The 16,757-nt window shown below is 35.3% G+C and overlaps 1 protein-coding gene across 1 annotated transcript in view; it reads left to right on the top strand.

The window, feature by feature from the left end:
• Positions 1-16,757, top strand: part of CAMK1D (calcium/calmodulin dependent protein kinase ID) — a 471,691-nt gene that overhangs the window by 437,362 nt on the left and 17,572 nt on the right. Inside the window, exons 7-8 of the mRNA XM_051961432.1 lie at positions 8,291-8,403; positions 9,877-9,955. Coding sequence (XP_051817392.1) covers positions 8,291-8,403; positions 9,877-9,955 — 192 coding nt within the window. The remainder of the gene's footprint in view (positions 1-8,290; positions 8,404-9,876; positions 9,956-16,757) is intronic.

Below are 16,757 nucleotides of genomic sequence, written 5' to 3'. Positions count from 1 at the left end.
GCTTCTTTAATACTGATGAAATAAGTGCTGAAAAAAGAATTCTTCAAGAAGAAGATATGAAGATGAAGGATGGAGTGAAGGATTCTTCAGTTCTTCTGTAACATTTATCTAGTGGACAAGAGACTGAAAGCAGTTGCTTTTTACATAAATTCAACTATAATTAACATGGAGCCAATTGAAACTTTATTTTTATTTATTTCAGAAAATTTAAGATTTTTCCGACTTAATTTGTGGACAGGGGAACAGATCCACTAAGTGAATTTTTTTTGTTTAAATATCTCTTGAACCAAATTTCCACTGATTTTAAAGACCTGTTATTGATTCTATTGTGGGCAGGGATTGAGCATGATATTGCTCGAGATAAGATTATTTTACAGTCTCTGGTTGATCTGTGGCTATTTCATGGGTCTATTAAGTTAGTTCTGAAAGATCTGATAAAAAAGACAGCTTAGAAATTTTTATAGACGACTCCTTGTCTCTAAGGACACAATACAGATACACAAGATGAAAGGCAAACAAGCTGAAAAAATATTATGTCTGTTACATAATAACTTAATATAATATAATTGCCATAGTAAACTAATGGGGCCTCTTAAGAGTTCTTATGTTATTAATAGTGTTATGGTTTCCAAGAAAAAATGTGCATTGCTGATTTAATACTGATTGGCCATTGTGGAATTTCATATTAACATGCATTAAAGATCTTTTGCTCCGTGGAATATGACAGACACTTTGTGTAAGCTACAGTAGGTAGACTTCTTCTCCTAAAGAAGAGAACTATCTAGTTAGTACTAATAGACAAATGGCATACTCAGTCCAAATGCCTATTTTTTTTCTTTCCTTAATGGACATAGTTAATAACTACATCATCAAAAAAGAAAGCTTATTATTAACAAGTATTTATTCAATACCTCCTAAGTGGAAGTGCTAGAAATGCTAAAGGTGCTTACATTCTATTATTTAGAGATATATATGTAAACCTTATGTGTACATAGAGTCCTAACTTAGCTGATTTGTATTGGTATGATCTTGGATTACTCACAACCTCTGTGAGCTCATTTTAACTATATCATAAGGGAAGCAAACTAAGCACTTGTGTGCTCGAGTCAGCTTGTACCAGCTCTCAAGAATCAACTGTCAAATTTTCATTGTCAATATTTACTCTTGGAAATTGACAAATGTTATAAATCAGGGTTTGATTTATTGTTTTGTTGACTGTCTAGACTTAAGAATTTGGATCAAGAGATATTTAGAATTAAGAAGATGGAGAAAATGTGAATAATGCAGGTTAAATTTTAAAGTGTGTACCCATGTATTCTTTTGGGGTTTTGGAGAGCTGATTATTAAATATTATCAGCATCCCTGGCAGTAGAAATCCCTTAAGATTCTTGTGACCTCATTTTAGGTAGTGATGCCCTTTGGGGGGAGGGGATAGAAGAGGGGGTGAGATCAGATGTCAAATAAAATACAGTCATGATAAATAATTAAAGTTTCCTATGTCTAGGACAATGGACATTTATGAAATTCTTTATAGTATGTTCTTCTGATTAGAGGCAAAAGTGGACAGAGTGATAGATTTGGGGTCAGAAAATTTGGCTTTAAATGCACTTTCTATTACAACCTTGTGATCTTGATCAATCATTCCTCTAGACCTCATTTTCCTCATCTGCAAAATGAAAGAAATGAACTCAGTGATTCTAAGATTCTTTCCAGCTCTGAATTTGTGATTTTCTGATCTATGATTTTACATAGGGGCAAAAGGAATCTGAAGCTATCATCTCCTCCACTCATTTGCCTCTAAGCAAGACTACATAGCTATTTTTCCTGTATCATTTTGAAAGGGAGAAAAGAGACCCAAGTTTGGTGGGTTACCCACCCTGTTGTTTTAAGTCTTTTAAGTCTTCCTTAATTTCTCACATAATGTACTTGTTTCCAAGTCATATGTCCTTTTCCACTGCATCTGCCCTCTAAGTTAGAAACATTACTATATAATACAGAACTAAAGCCAGAATACAGAGGCACACACTAAGATATTTAATACAAGAAGAATCTTTCCTAGAATTTTCCTAAAGACTTCTCTTTGGAAAAGAACAACAAATAATGAAATGAACCATAATAACACATTGAGAAACAAAACCTCACTTATCCAAAATCTGGACATTTTTTAAAATGGATTCACATTTCCTTATGTCTGCCTTTCCCATTAGAGATACTTATATTATACCAAATACTCATTATGGGAAATATTTAAGTATCAAGTCTCCCTGGTCCTGGATTCCTTTGGCTGACTAAAGCTTACATCAATATGTGCTTAGTGGTTACAAAAGCATGCTTTTTCCCCACCCTACCTCCTCTTTTTCTGACTCCTTGTCTCTCTCTTTCTATCCATTACTATGTCTGCCCTCCACCCCCTTAGCAAGGAACAACAAATGATCTGAATTAAAAATTTCGTGGCTCTTGCTCCCTAAATAAACCTCGCTACAAATAAATGGATTTTGACCCTTTTCAGGCTACAGAATAACTTGCAATCAATAAAAATGTCACTAACCCTTCTTCTTCTTAGCAGTACCAATGTGGTAATGTGCCTTCTGACTATATGAGCCTGAAGAATTAGAGTAACAAAAGTCATATTTCAAATCTTTAATAAATTTCGTATTTGCCCACAGCCTAATTCTTCGGATGCCAAGGGCTTGTTGATGCCTGTTTATTTGTTTCATTAAATTTAGACTGGGGCAAGTATCTTTGATAAAGCTGGGCTTTACAGAAAGATTTATGACTTAGTGCCTGAGCCTGTACTCCTCCCATTGGCTATAAATCTCCAGATTTTCAAACCTTTAAATTGTTTACTCCCCAGCTTCCAGAATTAAGGCCCTCTGCCTTTTCCCATTCTGGTCACCACTGACTATGTCCAGTCCACTATAGATTCAAAACCAGCAACCAAGATGCTTGTCCTCCCCTACATTGTGAACCTCCCACATACCCAAAGTAATTAGTTTTTACAGCTAGCTTTATAAACAATGTTGGGGGATGGATAGGGAACCATAGATTATTAGAACTAAAAAAGTACGTTAAAGATCATAAAATCCAGACCTCTCATTTTATAAATGAATAAACTGAAGCAAAGGTGGTAGGTTGTAGGTTGTCCAAAGCAATGTAACTAAATAACAGCAAAGAGGAAATTAAAACTTAGATCTTTTTTTCTCAATTCAGTGTTCTTTTCATTGTATTGTAATACAAATTCATTGTATTACTTAATAAAAGAAAGCACCACATTTCCAAATAGCAACATAAGCAGTTACCCCTGAAACTTCTTGAATGGACTGTTTGCATTCTAAGATGATAAAAATAGAAACTGGCTATTTATACTTGGTCTGAGCCATCAAAACCCAAACAATGAGCAAGTGAAGCTTGATCTGGGATCTATTATTGGCCAGTCAGGGAGAGCTTGAGTGATTTGAGTTTAAAGTAGCATAGTCAGGTAGCTCCATTTAAATCCCAGTGGGCTTTATCAAAACCTGTTTTACCAGAGCTATGTTTCAAGAAATCATGAATGAAAACTGCATGAGACAAGAATTAATTGTCCCGGTACTCAAAGCCTTTCCAACTTGATAAGACCCATCAGTTCTTGTATTCTGTTAACACAGCCTTCTAGAATCCAGTGTAATCTTTTTTTTTTTAATTTTTTATTTAATAATTACTTTATATTGACACTAGTTTCTGTTCCGATTTTTTTTCCCCTCCCTCCCTCCACCCCCTCCCCTAGATGGCAAGCAGTCCTTTATATGTTGGATATGTTGCAGTATATCCTAGATACAATATATGTTTGCAGAACCGAACAGTTCTCTTGTTGCATAGGGAGAATTGGATTCAGAAGGTATAAATAACCCGGGAAGAAAAACAAAAATGCAGATAGTTCACATTCGTTTCCCAGTGTTCTTTCTTTGGGTGTAGCTGCTTTTGTCCGTCATTTATCAATTGAAACTCAGGTCTCTTTGTCAAAGAAATCCACTTCCATCAAAATATGTCCTCATACAATATCGTTGTCGAAGTGTATAATGATCTCTTGGTTCTGCTCATTTCACTTAGCATCAGTTCATGTAAGTCTCACCAGTCCTCTCTGTATTCATCCTGTTGGTCATTTCTTACAGAACAATAATATTCCATAACATTCATATGCCACAATTTACCCAGCCATTCTCCAATTGATGGGCATCCATTCATTTTCCAGTTTCTGGCCACTACAAACAGGGCTGCTACAAACATTTTGGCACATACAGGTCCCTTTCCCTTCTTTAGTATTTCTTTGGGATATAAGCCCAATAGAAACACTGCTGGATCAAAGGGTATGCACAATTTGATAATTTTTTGGGCATAATTCCAGATTGCTCTCCAGAATGGTTGGATTCGTTCACAACTCCACCAACAATGCATTAGTGTCCCAGTTTTCCCGCATCCCCTCCAACATTCATCATTATTTTTTCCTGTCATCTTAGCCAATCTGACAGGTGTGTAGTGGTATCTCAGAGTTGTCTTAATTTGCATTTCTCTGATCAATAATGATTTGGAACACTCTTTCATATGAGTGGTAATAGTTTCAATTTCATCCTCTGAAAATTGTCTGTTCATATCCTTTGACCATTTATCAATTGGAGAAGGGCTTGATTTCTTATAAATTTGAGTCAGTTCTCTATATATTTTGGAAATGAGGCCTTTATCAGAACCTTTAACTGTGAAAATGTTTTCCCAGTTTGTTGCTTCCCTTCTAATCTTGTTTGCATTAGTCCAGTGTAATCTTTATTCATGATTATGTAGGACTTGAGTGGGATTTCCATGCATAATAGACCATTTAATACTGAATCTGAGTATTATATGCCACTGATAATGATTAAGTGCCTACTATGCACAAAACATGGTGTTAGGTCTTGTGGACCCAAAAACAAAAGAATGGAAAGATAGGAGATGTGAGAAACTAGAGGAAGAGGAAATCATGTTCTGGGGAGATCATGAACTTAGTTAGCTCTTGGAAAGCACACCTTTAGACTAGGTTATCCTGATTGTGCTACAAGCTAGTTTAGCTCATGTGCTGGATATATCCTGCCAGCTCCAGACCCACTTACTTCCCATCCCTGCATCCTTCTATCCCCTTTCCCTTCTTGATATCTGCTCTTTTTTCTACTCCTCTCTCTAGCCTCTAATCCTTATCCCTGGGTTACCACTCTTACCACTTCTTGTTACAGAAACCAGTGTTTAACTATTACTGATGCTTCTGGTATGGTAATCAACTTCCCACTGACTACATTCACTATTCCTATGACTTCCCAGACCAAAACACACTTCCCTGGCTACCATTCTCTCCTAAATATGTCATTTCTTCCTTTTGAAACTAAGCTTCTCAAGCACCCGGCATACCTCACTTTTCTATTTATTGCCCAACTTTTCAGTGCAGTGCTTGGCACAGGCAAGTATTTAATAAATGCTTTTTATGCATTCACTCATTCAATGTTTAATTGCAATAGTCTGGGCAAGAGGTAAGGAAACATTGGCTATGTGAGTGGAGAAGAGTTGACAGATCCAAGAGATGTTATAGAGGCAATATCATTAAGATTTAGAAACTAATGAAATTCAGAAGTAAGGAGATTGAAAAGTTTGGGATGGTTGATTTTCATATAATAAAGAAAATTTGCTTTGAAATGGTTCAGATTTAAACACAGGTGCTATTTTCAAAAGTAATACGGGGCAGCTAGATAGTGCAATGCATAGAACATTGGCCCTGAATTCAGGAGAACCCAAGTTCAAAGCTGGTAGCAGACATTTAACAATTCCTTGCTGTGTGACTCTTTTTGATTCCATGCTGTGTAAGCAAAGTCACTTAGCTCCAATTGCCTCAAAACAAAAATAAAAATTTTAAAAAGAAACAAAAGGTGACACTATTAAAGTTATTGATAATCCCTAGAACATTATTATTAAGAAGCAAACTTTAAGCCTTCAAGCAGGGCTGTTGGGTTCAAGTTCAACTCTGTAACCTCAATTTTGCAATTTCCCTTTCTTGTTTCTCCAATCACTAGAGTGAAATGAAGCCTACAAACAAGTATGCAAATGTTCCAGTCCACAACGCTAATTTTTATTTATTTTTTTTCCTTTTTTAAAATTTTATAATAACTTTTTATTGACAGAACCCATGCCAGGGTAATTTTTTACAACATTATCCCTTGCACTCACTTCTGTTCTGATTTTTCCCTCCCTCCCTCCACCCCCTCCCTAGATGGCAAGCAGTCCTATATATGTTAAATAGGTTGCAGTACATCCTAGATACAATATACGTATGCAGAACCGAACAGTTCTCTTGTTGCACAGGGAGAATTGGATTCAGAAGGTAAAAATAACCTAGGAAGAAAAATAAAAATGCAAATAGTTTACATTCATTTCCCAGTGTTCTTTCTTTGGGTGTAGCTGCTTCTGTCCATCTTTGATCAATTGAAACTGAGTTAGATCTTCTCTTTGTCAAAGAAATCTACTTTCATCAGAATATATCCTCATACAGTATCGTTGTTGAAGTATATAATGATCTCTTGGTTCTGCTCATTTCACTTAGCATTAGTTCATGTCTCTCCAATCCTCTCTGTATTCATCCTGCTGATTATTTCTTACACAACAATAATATTCCATAATATTCATATACCACAATTTACCCAGCCATTCTCCAATTGATGGGCATCCATTCATTTTCCAGCTTCTAGCCACTACAAACAGGGTTGCCACAAACATTTTGGCATATACAGGTCCCTTTCCCTTCTTTAGTATCTCTTTGGGGTATAAGCCCAGAAGTAACGCTGCTGGATCAAAGGGTATGCACAGTTTGATAACTTTTGGGGCCTCCAGAATGGTTGGATTCGTTCACAACTCCACCAACAATGCATCAGTGTCCCAGTTTTCTCGCATCCCCTCCAACATTCATCATTATTTTTCCCTGTCTTCTTAGCCAATCTGACAGGAGTGTAGTGGTATCTCAGAGTTGTCTTAATTTACATTTCTCTGATCAATAGTGATTTGGAACACTCTTTCATATGAGTGGTAATAGTTTCAATTTAATCATCTGAAAATTGTCTGTTTATATCCTTTGACCCACAATGCTAATTTTAAAGGAATCCACTTTTTATTATGAGATATATAATTTTTAAAACTAAGTTTAATTATCACTCTTTTCTATTCACCTGGTAGGAAATATATTACTCATTTAGGCGAGTTTTTATTGGGGGGAAAAATATATATATATATATATATATTTTTTTTTCTTTAAGAATCTGGAGCTATTGGAGTTGGAATGAGCTTAGAAATTATCAAGACCTGCAATTCTTAAATATGGGATCTCAGGGTCCTTTGTACTCATACAAATTATTGAGGATCTTCAAAAGAGGTCTAGTGTATGTAGATGATATCCATTGAACTTTGCCATATTTTAAAATATTACAAAAAAAGTTTCTGACTTTGGGGACCCCTGGGGTCCCTGCACCAGAGACCTGCTAATCTAGTCCATTTCCTGTGTAACATGTGTAACATGCAATATAACCTGACAAATGACTATCTGGTCACTCCTAGAACACTTTTGATTGTGGCTATTCAGTCATATCCAACTCTTTGATTATGTATGTTATTTTCCTGGCAGAGATATCACTGTGGTTTGCCATTTCCTTCTCCAGTGAATTAAGGCAAACAGTGGCCCTTAAGTGACTGGGCCAGGATCTCAAAGCTAGTGTCTGAGGTCTGGATTTGAGTCCTCAATTGATTGTTGCACAACAGACAAAACACTGGGCTTAGAAGACAGAAAGACCCAAGTTCAAATCCAGCTTCAGATACTTACTGGCCAAGCAAATAACTTCTGTTTCAGTTTCCTCAACTAAAAATATGGGATAGTACCTATTTGCCAGGGTTGGTGTGAGGATCAAATAAGGTAATATTTGTAAAATGCTTAGGACAATATGTGGCACATAGTAGGTCTTTTATAAGTACTTCTTTCCTTCCCTTCCAGAGTATGCAAAATTACCGTGATGCTAAATATATACATTTTTTCCTAGTATCAAACACCGAGACTAGTATCTTCTTGCTATTTAACTAAAATGTAATTTGTATTGATACTTTTGCCCATAGGATACATGTAATACTTTCTGAGAATTGTGCCTTTGAGAATTTTTCAATCAAATTTTTTAAAAATTACTTTCTTATGGTTAAAATGCAAAACCAATCTTGTTTGTGATCCAGCTGTTTTAGGCTCTTGTCACCCTATGTCTTTCAGGCTCTGCGGTTACCCTCCTTTCTACGACGAAAACGACTCCAAACTTTTTGAGCAGATTCTCAAGGCAGAATATGAATTTGACTCCCCCTATTGGGATGACATCTCAGATTCTGGTAGGTAGCCAACCTATCTGAAGGATGCAGCATGCATGATCCCTCAGGCTAGTCACCTGCTGCCCTTAGCACCCCATCATTTCTGAGATTCTCATTAAAACTCCCATGTTCTGTGCATACTCGGAACCTCCAGAAGACTCTTGGGTAAAGCTGAGGGTAACCCTGCTTGGGTGGTGGTGTTTACACCAAAGTCCAGTGGGAAAAACCATTGCTAAGGATGTACTGATCTAGTTTCTAGACCTGCAGTTCTCAAATATATAGTTTCAGATCCTTTTTGCACTCTTGTTATATCCATTGAAATTTGTCATATTAGAATTTTAAATATTATGAAAAAAAGGTTCTAACTTTGGGGGTTTCTAGGTTACTTTTAGCAAACTTTGGGAACTGCTCATAAAATGCCTTAAAGTAACCAAAGCTACCAAAGATCTAAGTTGTTGTCCCTTCTCCAAGAATTCTAGTGATAATGGAGAGCTTACTTGCCCCTGCTTCAATAACAAATAGCATAATTATGCAGAACTTACTCAATTCATATATTGGCATCCAACATCCAATCAAAATGCATTTGTTGAGTGCAAGCTGTATAAGACCATAAATTAAGCTTTATCCAGAGTCCATGGGCAGTATTAATGAAGATAAAGTAGAAAATTCTAAAAAAGTTAGATATCTTTCTCTAGGCACAGTCTGACACACAGCAAACACTTAAAAGCGTTTTACCTACAATGAAAGATTGTACTTGATGAGCTCAGGTTTCTTCAAGCTCTAGAACTATGATATTCTGTATTATTTCTAGAGAATCCATCACTCATTTGCTAGGATGAAAAGAAATAAGGTCAAGTCTGGGGAAGGAAAAAATAATCAAGCTACTTGAACTGTTAAGTCAAACAATTTTAAAATTTATCTTTTTAAAAAGTTGTAATTTTAGCATTATAGGGGAGTCACATCTTTAACAGTAAACAGTTGTAGAGCACTAGGTTTTCCCTTTTGTTATTTGGTCATGTTTGGCTCTTAGTGACCCCATTAGTTTTTTTTTGTTTTGTTTTGTTTTGTTTTTTTGGCAAAGATTTTAGAGTAGTTTGCCATTTCCTTCTCCAGATCATTTTATATATGACAACACTGAGGGACAAATAGGATTAAGAGACTTGTCCAGGGTCACAGAGCTACTGTCTTAAGGTCAAATTTGAACTTAGGAAGAGTTTTATTGGGCAATAATATAACTCAAATGCTTGATGCCACACTTATTCTCTGTATCAAAAAAAAAGGAGGAATGAGTTGGCAAACTATAGCCTGGGGGCCAAATCTGTCCTGCCTTTGTAATCCACAAACTACTACTAGTTTTCCAATTTAAAATAAATGGAGAGGGGGGCATATTACTAAACAGCTTTCTATTTTATTATCAAACATGGAATACTAGAGAAAATTGTTTGGTGATGTTCATGTTTTAAAATACAAATATAATTCATTGTTTTTTAACAGCTAAAGATTTCATTCGGAATTTGATGGAGAAGGATCCTAATAAAAGATATACATGTCAGCAGGCAGCTCGGCACCCCTGGTAAGAAAAATCTTGCAGCTTAAGACAATGATTGTCAGATTCCTTTTCACTACAGTAGTAATTGGGAGATCTCAATTATAAAACCCATAGGTTACTATCACACCTCATTATAATTAAGATTTTCAATCTTCTTCCTAAGCCAATACTGGCTTCCTTTTTTCCCTTTCTGTAGATGTTAAAAAAGAGCTAATTGACAAAAAATAGCAAGAGAAGCAACATCTACTCCATGGACAGCCAGTCTCTTAGCATTAGCTCATATTTATAAAGTACTTTCCTTATAACAACACTATGAAGTTGATAGTATATGTCTGTTCCTATTTTGCAAATGAGGAAAGTCAGACTGAGAAAAGTGAGTGATTTGCTGGTGGCCACACAGCTAGTATCAATGCTGGCACTCAAACTCATCTTCCAATTCCTAGCAAAAGAAGACTGTGCAGACTTATATTCCCTGACTTATCTAGTCCTGATAAATGGAAATCTGAATGAAATCAGAATAGATTTCTTTTTAAAAGAGATTGTTATTCACTGAAAAAGGATTTTTCTCTCATGATAAGTCATTTTAGGATTCCTTAAATAGTATCCTACTATATTTAATGTGAGATTATTAAAATATATATATATATTACATATACATAAATCTAAATGATGTATAGCTTTAAAGTATATCTCTCCTACATAGAATTCCCTTTTAATAACATATTCATGACCTATATGAATAGGCTCTGGCAGATTCTGGCTAGACTGAAAGGTTTCAGATATGGACCAGGTAACAGACTGTCCAACTTTCTGAGGGCCAGTATAGCTAAGTATAAAGATTCATCACCAGCAGTCTGGCTACTAGGCTATGAATTCTTTGAATCTGGTGATTTAAAAGAAAAAAGAAAAGCATAAAATATCCTAAAATCCTATCTATCCATAATCTTTCCATAGTTATGATGCTAGAATGGCAGAAAAGGGAGTAGAAGGTTCAAATTAATTTTAAATCATCCTTTAACATTGACAGTTGAAACTAAATTCCTTTGACCCAAGGACCAGGGAATCCTTCATTACTATGGGAAGAACTTAACCACATCAATTTTTTTGTTGTTATAAATGATGTCAAAAACTCACAAGTTCTCCTCAAAGAAGTAAATGAAGGATTTGGTGGAGTTGTTTCCATCACATATCCAAAAGTAATGAAAAATATCAACTCATGGATCACTTAGTCATCTCACCTTTGCAGTGCTATTGATAGGCAAAAGCAAAAAGATCATCATGGAAATAATTGCAATTTACATTTGAATCTTTAATAGAGAAAAACTGGAAGAATATCTGCAAAGAACTCCAAATGAAATCAACAATGTAAATGTATTGATACTTAATGATTTGGTGAACAAACATAGATATTGAGCAAAATTCTCATCCCCCAAAAGAGTTGGAAAATATGGTTTAGGATTAAGGAATGAACCAGGATTGGTGGTACTAACTGTAAATCCCTGATATTGGGAAAGCTGAAACTGGTGGATCTCTTGAATTTGGGAGGCTTGAGCTTCAATGGTTTAAGTCAGTCAAGTGTCCTAGTGTACTAAAACTTGGAAGATCATGAACAGTGGTGAAAAAAACAATAACAAAAAGAGAACTGATCATATTTTACCAAATAAGAAATAACCAATACCTGATATGATTCTTCAAATTCAAATGTTTGTTATCAGTTACATCATTTATTGATTAGAGTAAAATTGACCCCCTCATTTTTCAGAATTAGATTATTTAATTTCCAATTAGTTTTTAGTCTATCTTTCCCTGCCCCTTTATTTAATATAATTTTATTGCATTGTGGTCTGAAAAGGAAGCATTTTCTGTTTCTGCCTTTCTGCGTTTGATTGTGAAGTTTGTATGCCTAATACATGGTCAATTTTTGTGTAGGTGCCATGTACTGCCAAGAAAAGGGTGTATTTCTTTCTATTCCTATTCAGTATTCCTCAGGGGTCTATCCCATGTAGGTTTTTCTAAGATTCTATTAACCTCCCTAGTTTCTTTCTTATTTATTTTGTGGTTAGATTTGCCTGATTCTGAGCTGGGAAGGTTGAGGGCCCCCACTAGAATAGTTTTGCTGTCTATTTCTTTCTGTAACTGTCTTAAAATCTTCTCTAGGAATTTGGCTGCTCTACCATTTGGTGCGTACACATTTAATATTGTTACTATTTCATTATTTACGGTACTTTTTATCAAGATGTACTTTCCTTCTTATCTCTTTTAATAAGGTCTATTTTTTACTTTTGCTTTATCTAAGCTCAGAATGAGCAAAAGTCAAAATTACTGAAAAATTAGAAGACAGGGGAAAAAAAGTAGCTAAGCAATAAAATTAAAATAGTTCTAATTTAAGCTATAGAAATAAATCACTAACCGAAAAAAAAATGGAAAACCAATAAAAGACATGATCATTTCTTAGACAAGCCAAAATGATCATGTGACATTTGTTACAACAAAAAAAGTCAAGTCCCCAGGCTTCTCCATGCAGCAAACCCTTGACCTTTCAACCACATGGAAAGACATGGTAGTCAAGGGGTAACACTATTTTATGGTACTTGATCTTTTCCAAAATTATCGCAGAGATGAAAAGGAGAAAATAATCAACAGTACTGATTCATAAGATTAGCTAAAAAGAATGAGATGGGAGCATACAGATAATTTACATGTGACCCAGTCAATCCTCAAAGTATTTAAAGATGAAACTGAAAAGAGAAGAAATAGAAACAAAATAGAATAGATTTGCCATCACTTCTATGGAATCCATTCTCATCATCAAAGATGGCAGAACCACTACTTTCAGACTCAGCACCCACTTGCCATAGGAGGAAGTAAAATTGGCACTTAAAGAAGATGATAGTCAAGAAGAATAATTGGACCTGAACAAGTATATACAGAAGAAATCTAATCTAGAAACAATACAATTTTGAAAGGTACTGAACAACAAATTTTCAAGATCTCAAAGTAGGGGAGACAACAAGAGAATGAAGAAAAGTATATATGGTAAAATGTACTAAAATGGCATCAGTAGCAATTGATCCTCACATTGATCCTGATTTCTCATCTCTAAAAAGTTTCATCTTTTTATTTACAATTATACCTTAATATTCTTTTTAAAAATTTTGAATTTCAAATTCTGGCCACCTCTTTATCCCATCCCCTATCATTAAGAAGACAAGCAGTATGATTCTATAAAGTCTTTATAAGAATTGTCTCTGCATCTTTTTTAAAATTTTGAATTTCAAATTCTGCCCATCTCTTTATCCCATCCCCTCTCATTGAGAAGAAAAGCAGTATGATTCTATAAAGTCTTTCTAAGAATTGTCTCTGCATCCTTGATGCTTTCATAAATGATTTTCTTTAACACAAAACATTTTCCTTTACATAGTCCACAGAATCACAGAATTAGAAAGAAATCTCAGGGTCCAGAAAGAACTCTGTGTACAACTGGAAACTTTGTTGGAAGATTTCTAATAAGAAGGAACCCTCTACTTTTCCAGATTCTTGTCCTCTTTGGTCAGTCATTCTGTCTTCCTCCATAAATCCTTTCTAGCCTCCTACAACTTCATATAAATTGTCTTCTTCCTTAGATACACTATAGCCTATCTCCAATCTTTCAGCTGCCCAGTAGTGTCTATCATCCTGGAACAATTCCATTTCTGTTTGAATCCCTATTGACAATGATTGTCATACTCCCACCTAGTCAAACCACCAGCTTCCCAGTGACTCTGAACCCAGCTGTCATTTGTTCTCAAACTTTTGTTCTCAGTATCTTCATGTTGTTAAAAAAAAACCTATCGAGGATCTGTTCAAAGAGTTTTTGTTAACAGGGTTATATTTATAGCTATTTACTATATTAGAAATAAAAAAAATGATTTTGAATTTGTAGGCCCTCTGAAAGGGTTTCAGAGACCCCAACAATTCTTTGGACTACACTTTGAGGACCACTGCCTAAACAAACAAACAAAACCTATTCTTAGGTAATATTCAGGAAGTTGAGATTAAGAGTAGGGCAGAAAAACAACTGGCCAACTCAGTGATGGGGATTCATAAAAAAGGAATACCCAAAGGAGCACAGGGACAAGAGATGTGAGAGCTTCTCATCTCTCATTCTACTCTGGCTTGTTTACAGGACTTTTCTCTGTTGTAGTCTCTGGCACAAAGTAAGAAGCAAACAAGGAGATCATTCCATTCCATTTAAAAGGTTCCTCCCAGTATAACTCTTCCTCATTACTTAAACTAGAAAAGAGTTTTTAGATGGCATTAAATGAAGTGCTGTTCAATATTTCCTTAATTGAGAGTTGTTGGGAATTCTCAACTCTGCCATTTCTAGCTACCTGACTTTCTAGCCTGACCCTCAGCTTTCCCATATGTAAAATGGAGATTAAAAAAATTATATATATATATATATATATGTAATGTACTTCATAGGATTGCAAGAAAAAAAACTTTATAAGCCACAAAATTTTTCATGAATAAGAAAAAGGAAGAAGGAAGATGTTGGAGGTTAATGAGGAAGGTAGGTTGGAGGAAAACCAGGAAAGACTTCAAAAGAAGCAAGAAGCACTAAGGTCCACCATTTATGTTAAAATATCAAAATGCGATACAGAAATAATATCTACAAACTGTAAGATCTAGAGATTAAAGCTAAAACATCTGTGAGAAAGAATGTCCAACTTGAGTGAAATGCAAGGACGTACACCCACAGATTGAAATGGAATGCTAGTAAAACCAAGGTCCCAGAAAAACCAAAAACTGGAAAATTTGTAAAGGTGACAAATGAGAATAAATCTGAAACATATCTATAAAATACATTATCCTGAGAAGTTGGTTCTCAATTGCTTCTAGCTCAATCTGATGCTTAATTCTTAAGCAAGTACTAGGGCACTTGTTTGTCCTTAGTTTGAGGGCAGCCAAGAGAGAAGACTCATCTGCCTGAATTAAAATATGACCTCAGACATTTACTAGTTATGTAACCTTGGGCAAGTCACTTAACAGTTCTTTTTGCTTCAGTTTCCTTATCTGTAAAATAAGCTGGAAAAGGAAATTCCAAATCCCTCCAGTATTTTTGCCAAGAAAACCCAAAATGGAGTGACTCGGCAAACACAGCTATAAAACGACTGAATAATAATCCCAGTTTGAAATTAAGAAGAATTTCTATATTACTAATCAATCTAAACTTCTGTCACGTCTCATATGTATTAGCAACTCTCCAAGAATACATATAGCAGAAAAGATACTAACATTGATAGAGGGATCTTGCTCATCTGGGAATTCTTCATACCGATGAAATCACAGACCCAATTCCTAATTGTATGCATGTTAGCCACATAGAGAACTCATATAAAGTAGGACACATGGAGTGAGAATCAGTTCCAATGGGTTTCAGACCATATTTCTGATAGACAGGTGCTGATGTTTAAAACATAAAGACAGAAATGCTTTCCAATTTCTCCTTACCCAGTCTATTTACTTTGGAGCACAAGGATCTAGCCAGTATTAGTCAGTACCCATCCTACTCAATTCCCCAATTCTTCTCCTTTGCTGAACAATCATTTCCAAGAAAGAGTTGGCCATGGAAAAGTTTCATTTGGCAACCCACTCTGAGGATGTGACTTATGAAAACAGTACAGGAGGGAAGACTCAACTGAGTTCTCTAGAGAACAAAAGCTTACTAGAGATTCCTGGAGCATCCTGCAAATCCCTCTGTTGTTCTTGCCTTTGGTGGGGTTGGTCATCCAAACATTCTATTTCTATTTTACTAAATTGTTATCTGAGAAATGGAGCCAAATGAAAGTAGAAGAAGGGAAATCTGGTTAGCTGCAGTCTGTTTCAGCATGCTCTTCTGCCAAGGTACTTTCATCTTGACCTAGAAAGAGTGTTGCTGAAAGAAACAGGGAATTTTATTGAAGCATATTGCCTTTGGCAAAGTCTGAGAACTGGACTAAAGCCTGATACTCCTACAAGACTCTTGGTAGCTCAGAAAAGCTGGTATACTAACTTTTTTATCTTCCAGTGCAGCTTTTTACATGTGAATAATGCCTAAGTATTTCCCATTTCCCTTCCTCTATTAGTCAACTAAAATAGTTACTTGAATTTCAAGTATTTTTTTTTCCTTCTAACCAGAGCAACCTAGGTCTAGGGAGATGAAGGAGGTGCTCACATACATAATTATCTTCCTACCAAGACATGTTGAATGTCTTGGTTTCTTCCTCCAGTAAATGTTACTCAGGAATTATTTGGGAGGTAGCCTGTGCCATCACTCTAGAGCTATACTCATACTAGTTTTAATGCCATAGTATCTGTCCTCTATTTCATAATCATTTCTAAGAAAGCGTTGGCCATTGACAAGTTTGATGTAACTTTAAGGATGTAACGTCTTAAATCACTTTTCTGTCTCCAGACTGTATCCAGAACAATGGACACAATTCTCCATCTTCCCTTCATTATCTAATTGAAGGATTCAGTTACATAATATTCATGACATTGTGTATTACCTTTACTCCAACAACTAAAATAATGGAGTGTCAAGTTATATTTAATCAAAATTAAGAAAGGTTTGTAATACTGGTGATTGTGTGTTTGATTTATTCTTTATAAAATGGGATTATGGGTTTCAATGTGGCAGAAATATTTTCATAAAAACCAGGAATTTTAAAGTCTTTTAAACTTGTACATTGAAATAATTACTATCAAATATTAGAATTATGTTTAGAAGTTTTCCAAAATATGCATATGAAATTTCAATTTAAAAAGGTAATTAAACTGACAAAATATAGAGGTAGCATGATGG

This window comes from Antechinus flavipes, chromosome 5 (assembly GCF_016432865.1).
Source record: "Antechinus flavipes isolate AdamAnt ecotype Samford, QLD, Australia chromosome 5, AdamAnt_v2, whole genome shotgun sequence".
Classification (NCBI taxonomy): Eukaryota; Metazoa; Chordata; class Mammalia; order Dasyuromorphia; family Dasyuridae; genus Antechinus; species Antechinus flavipes.
Note: the sequence above shows the minus strand (reverse complement) of the source record. Positions and strands in the feature narration are given on the sequence as shown.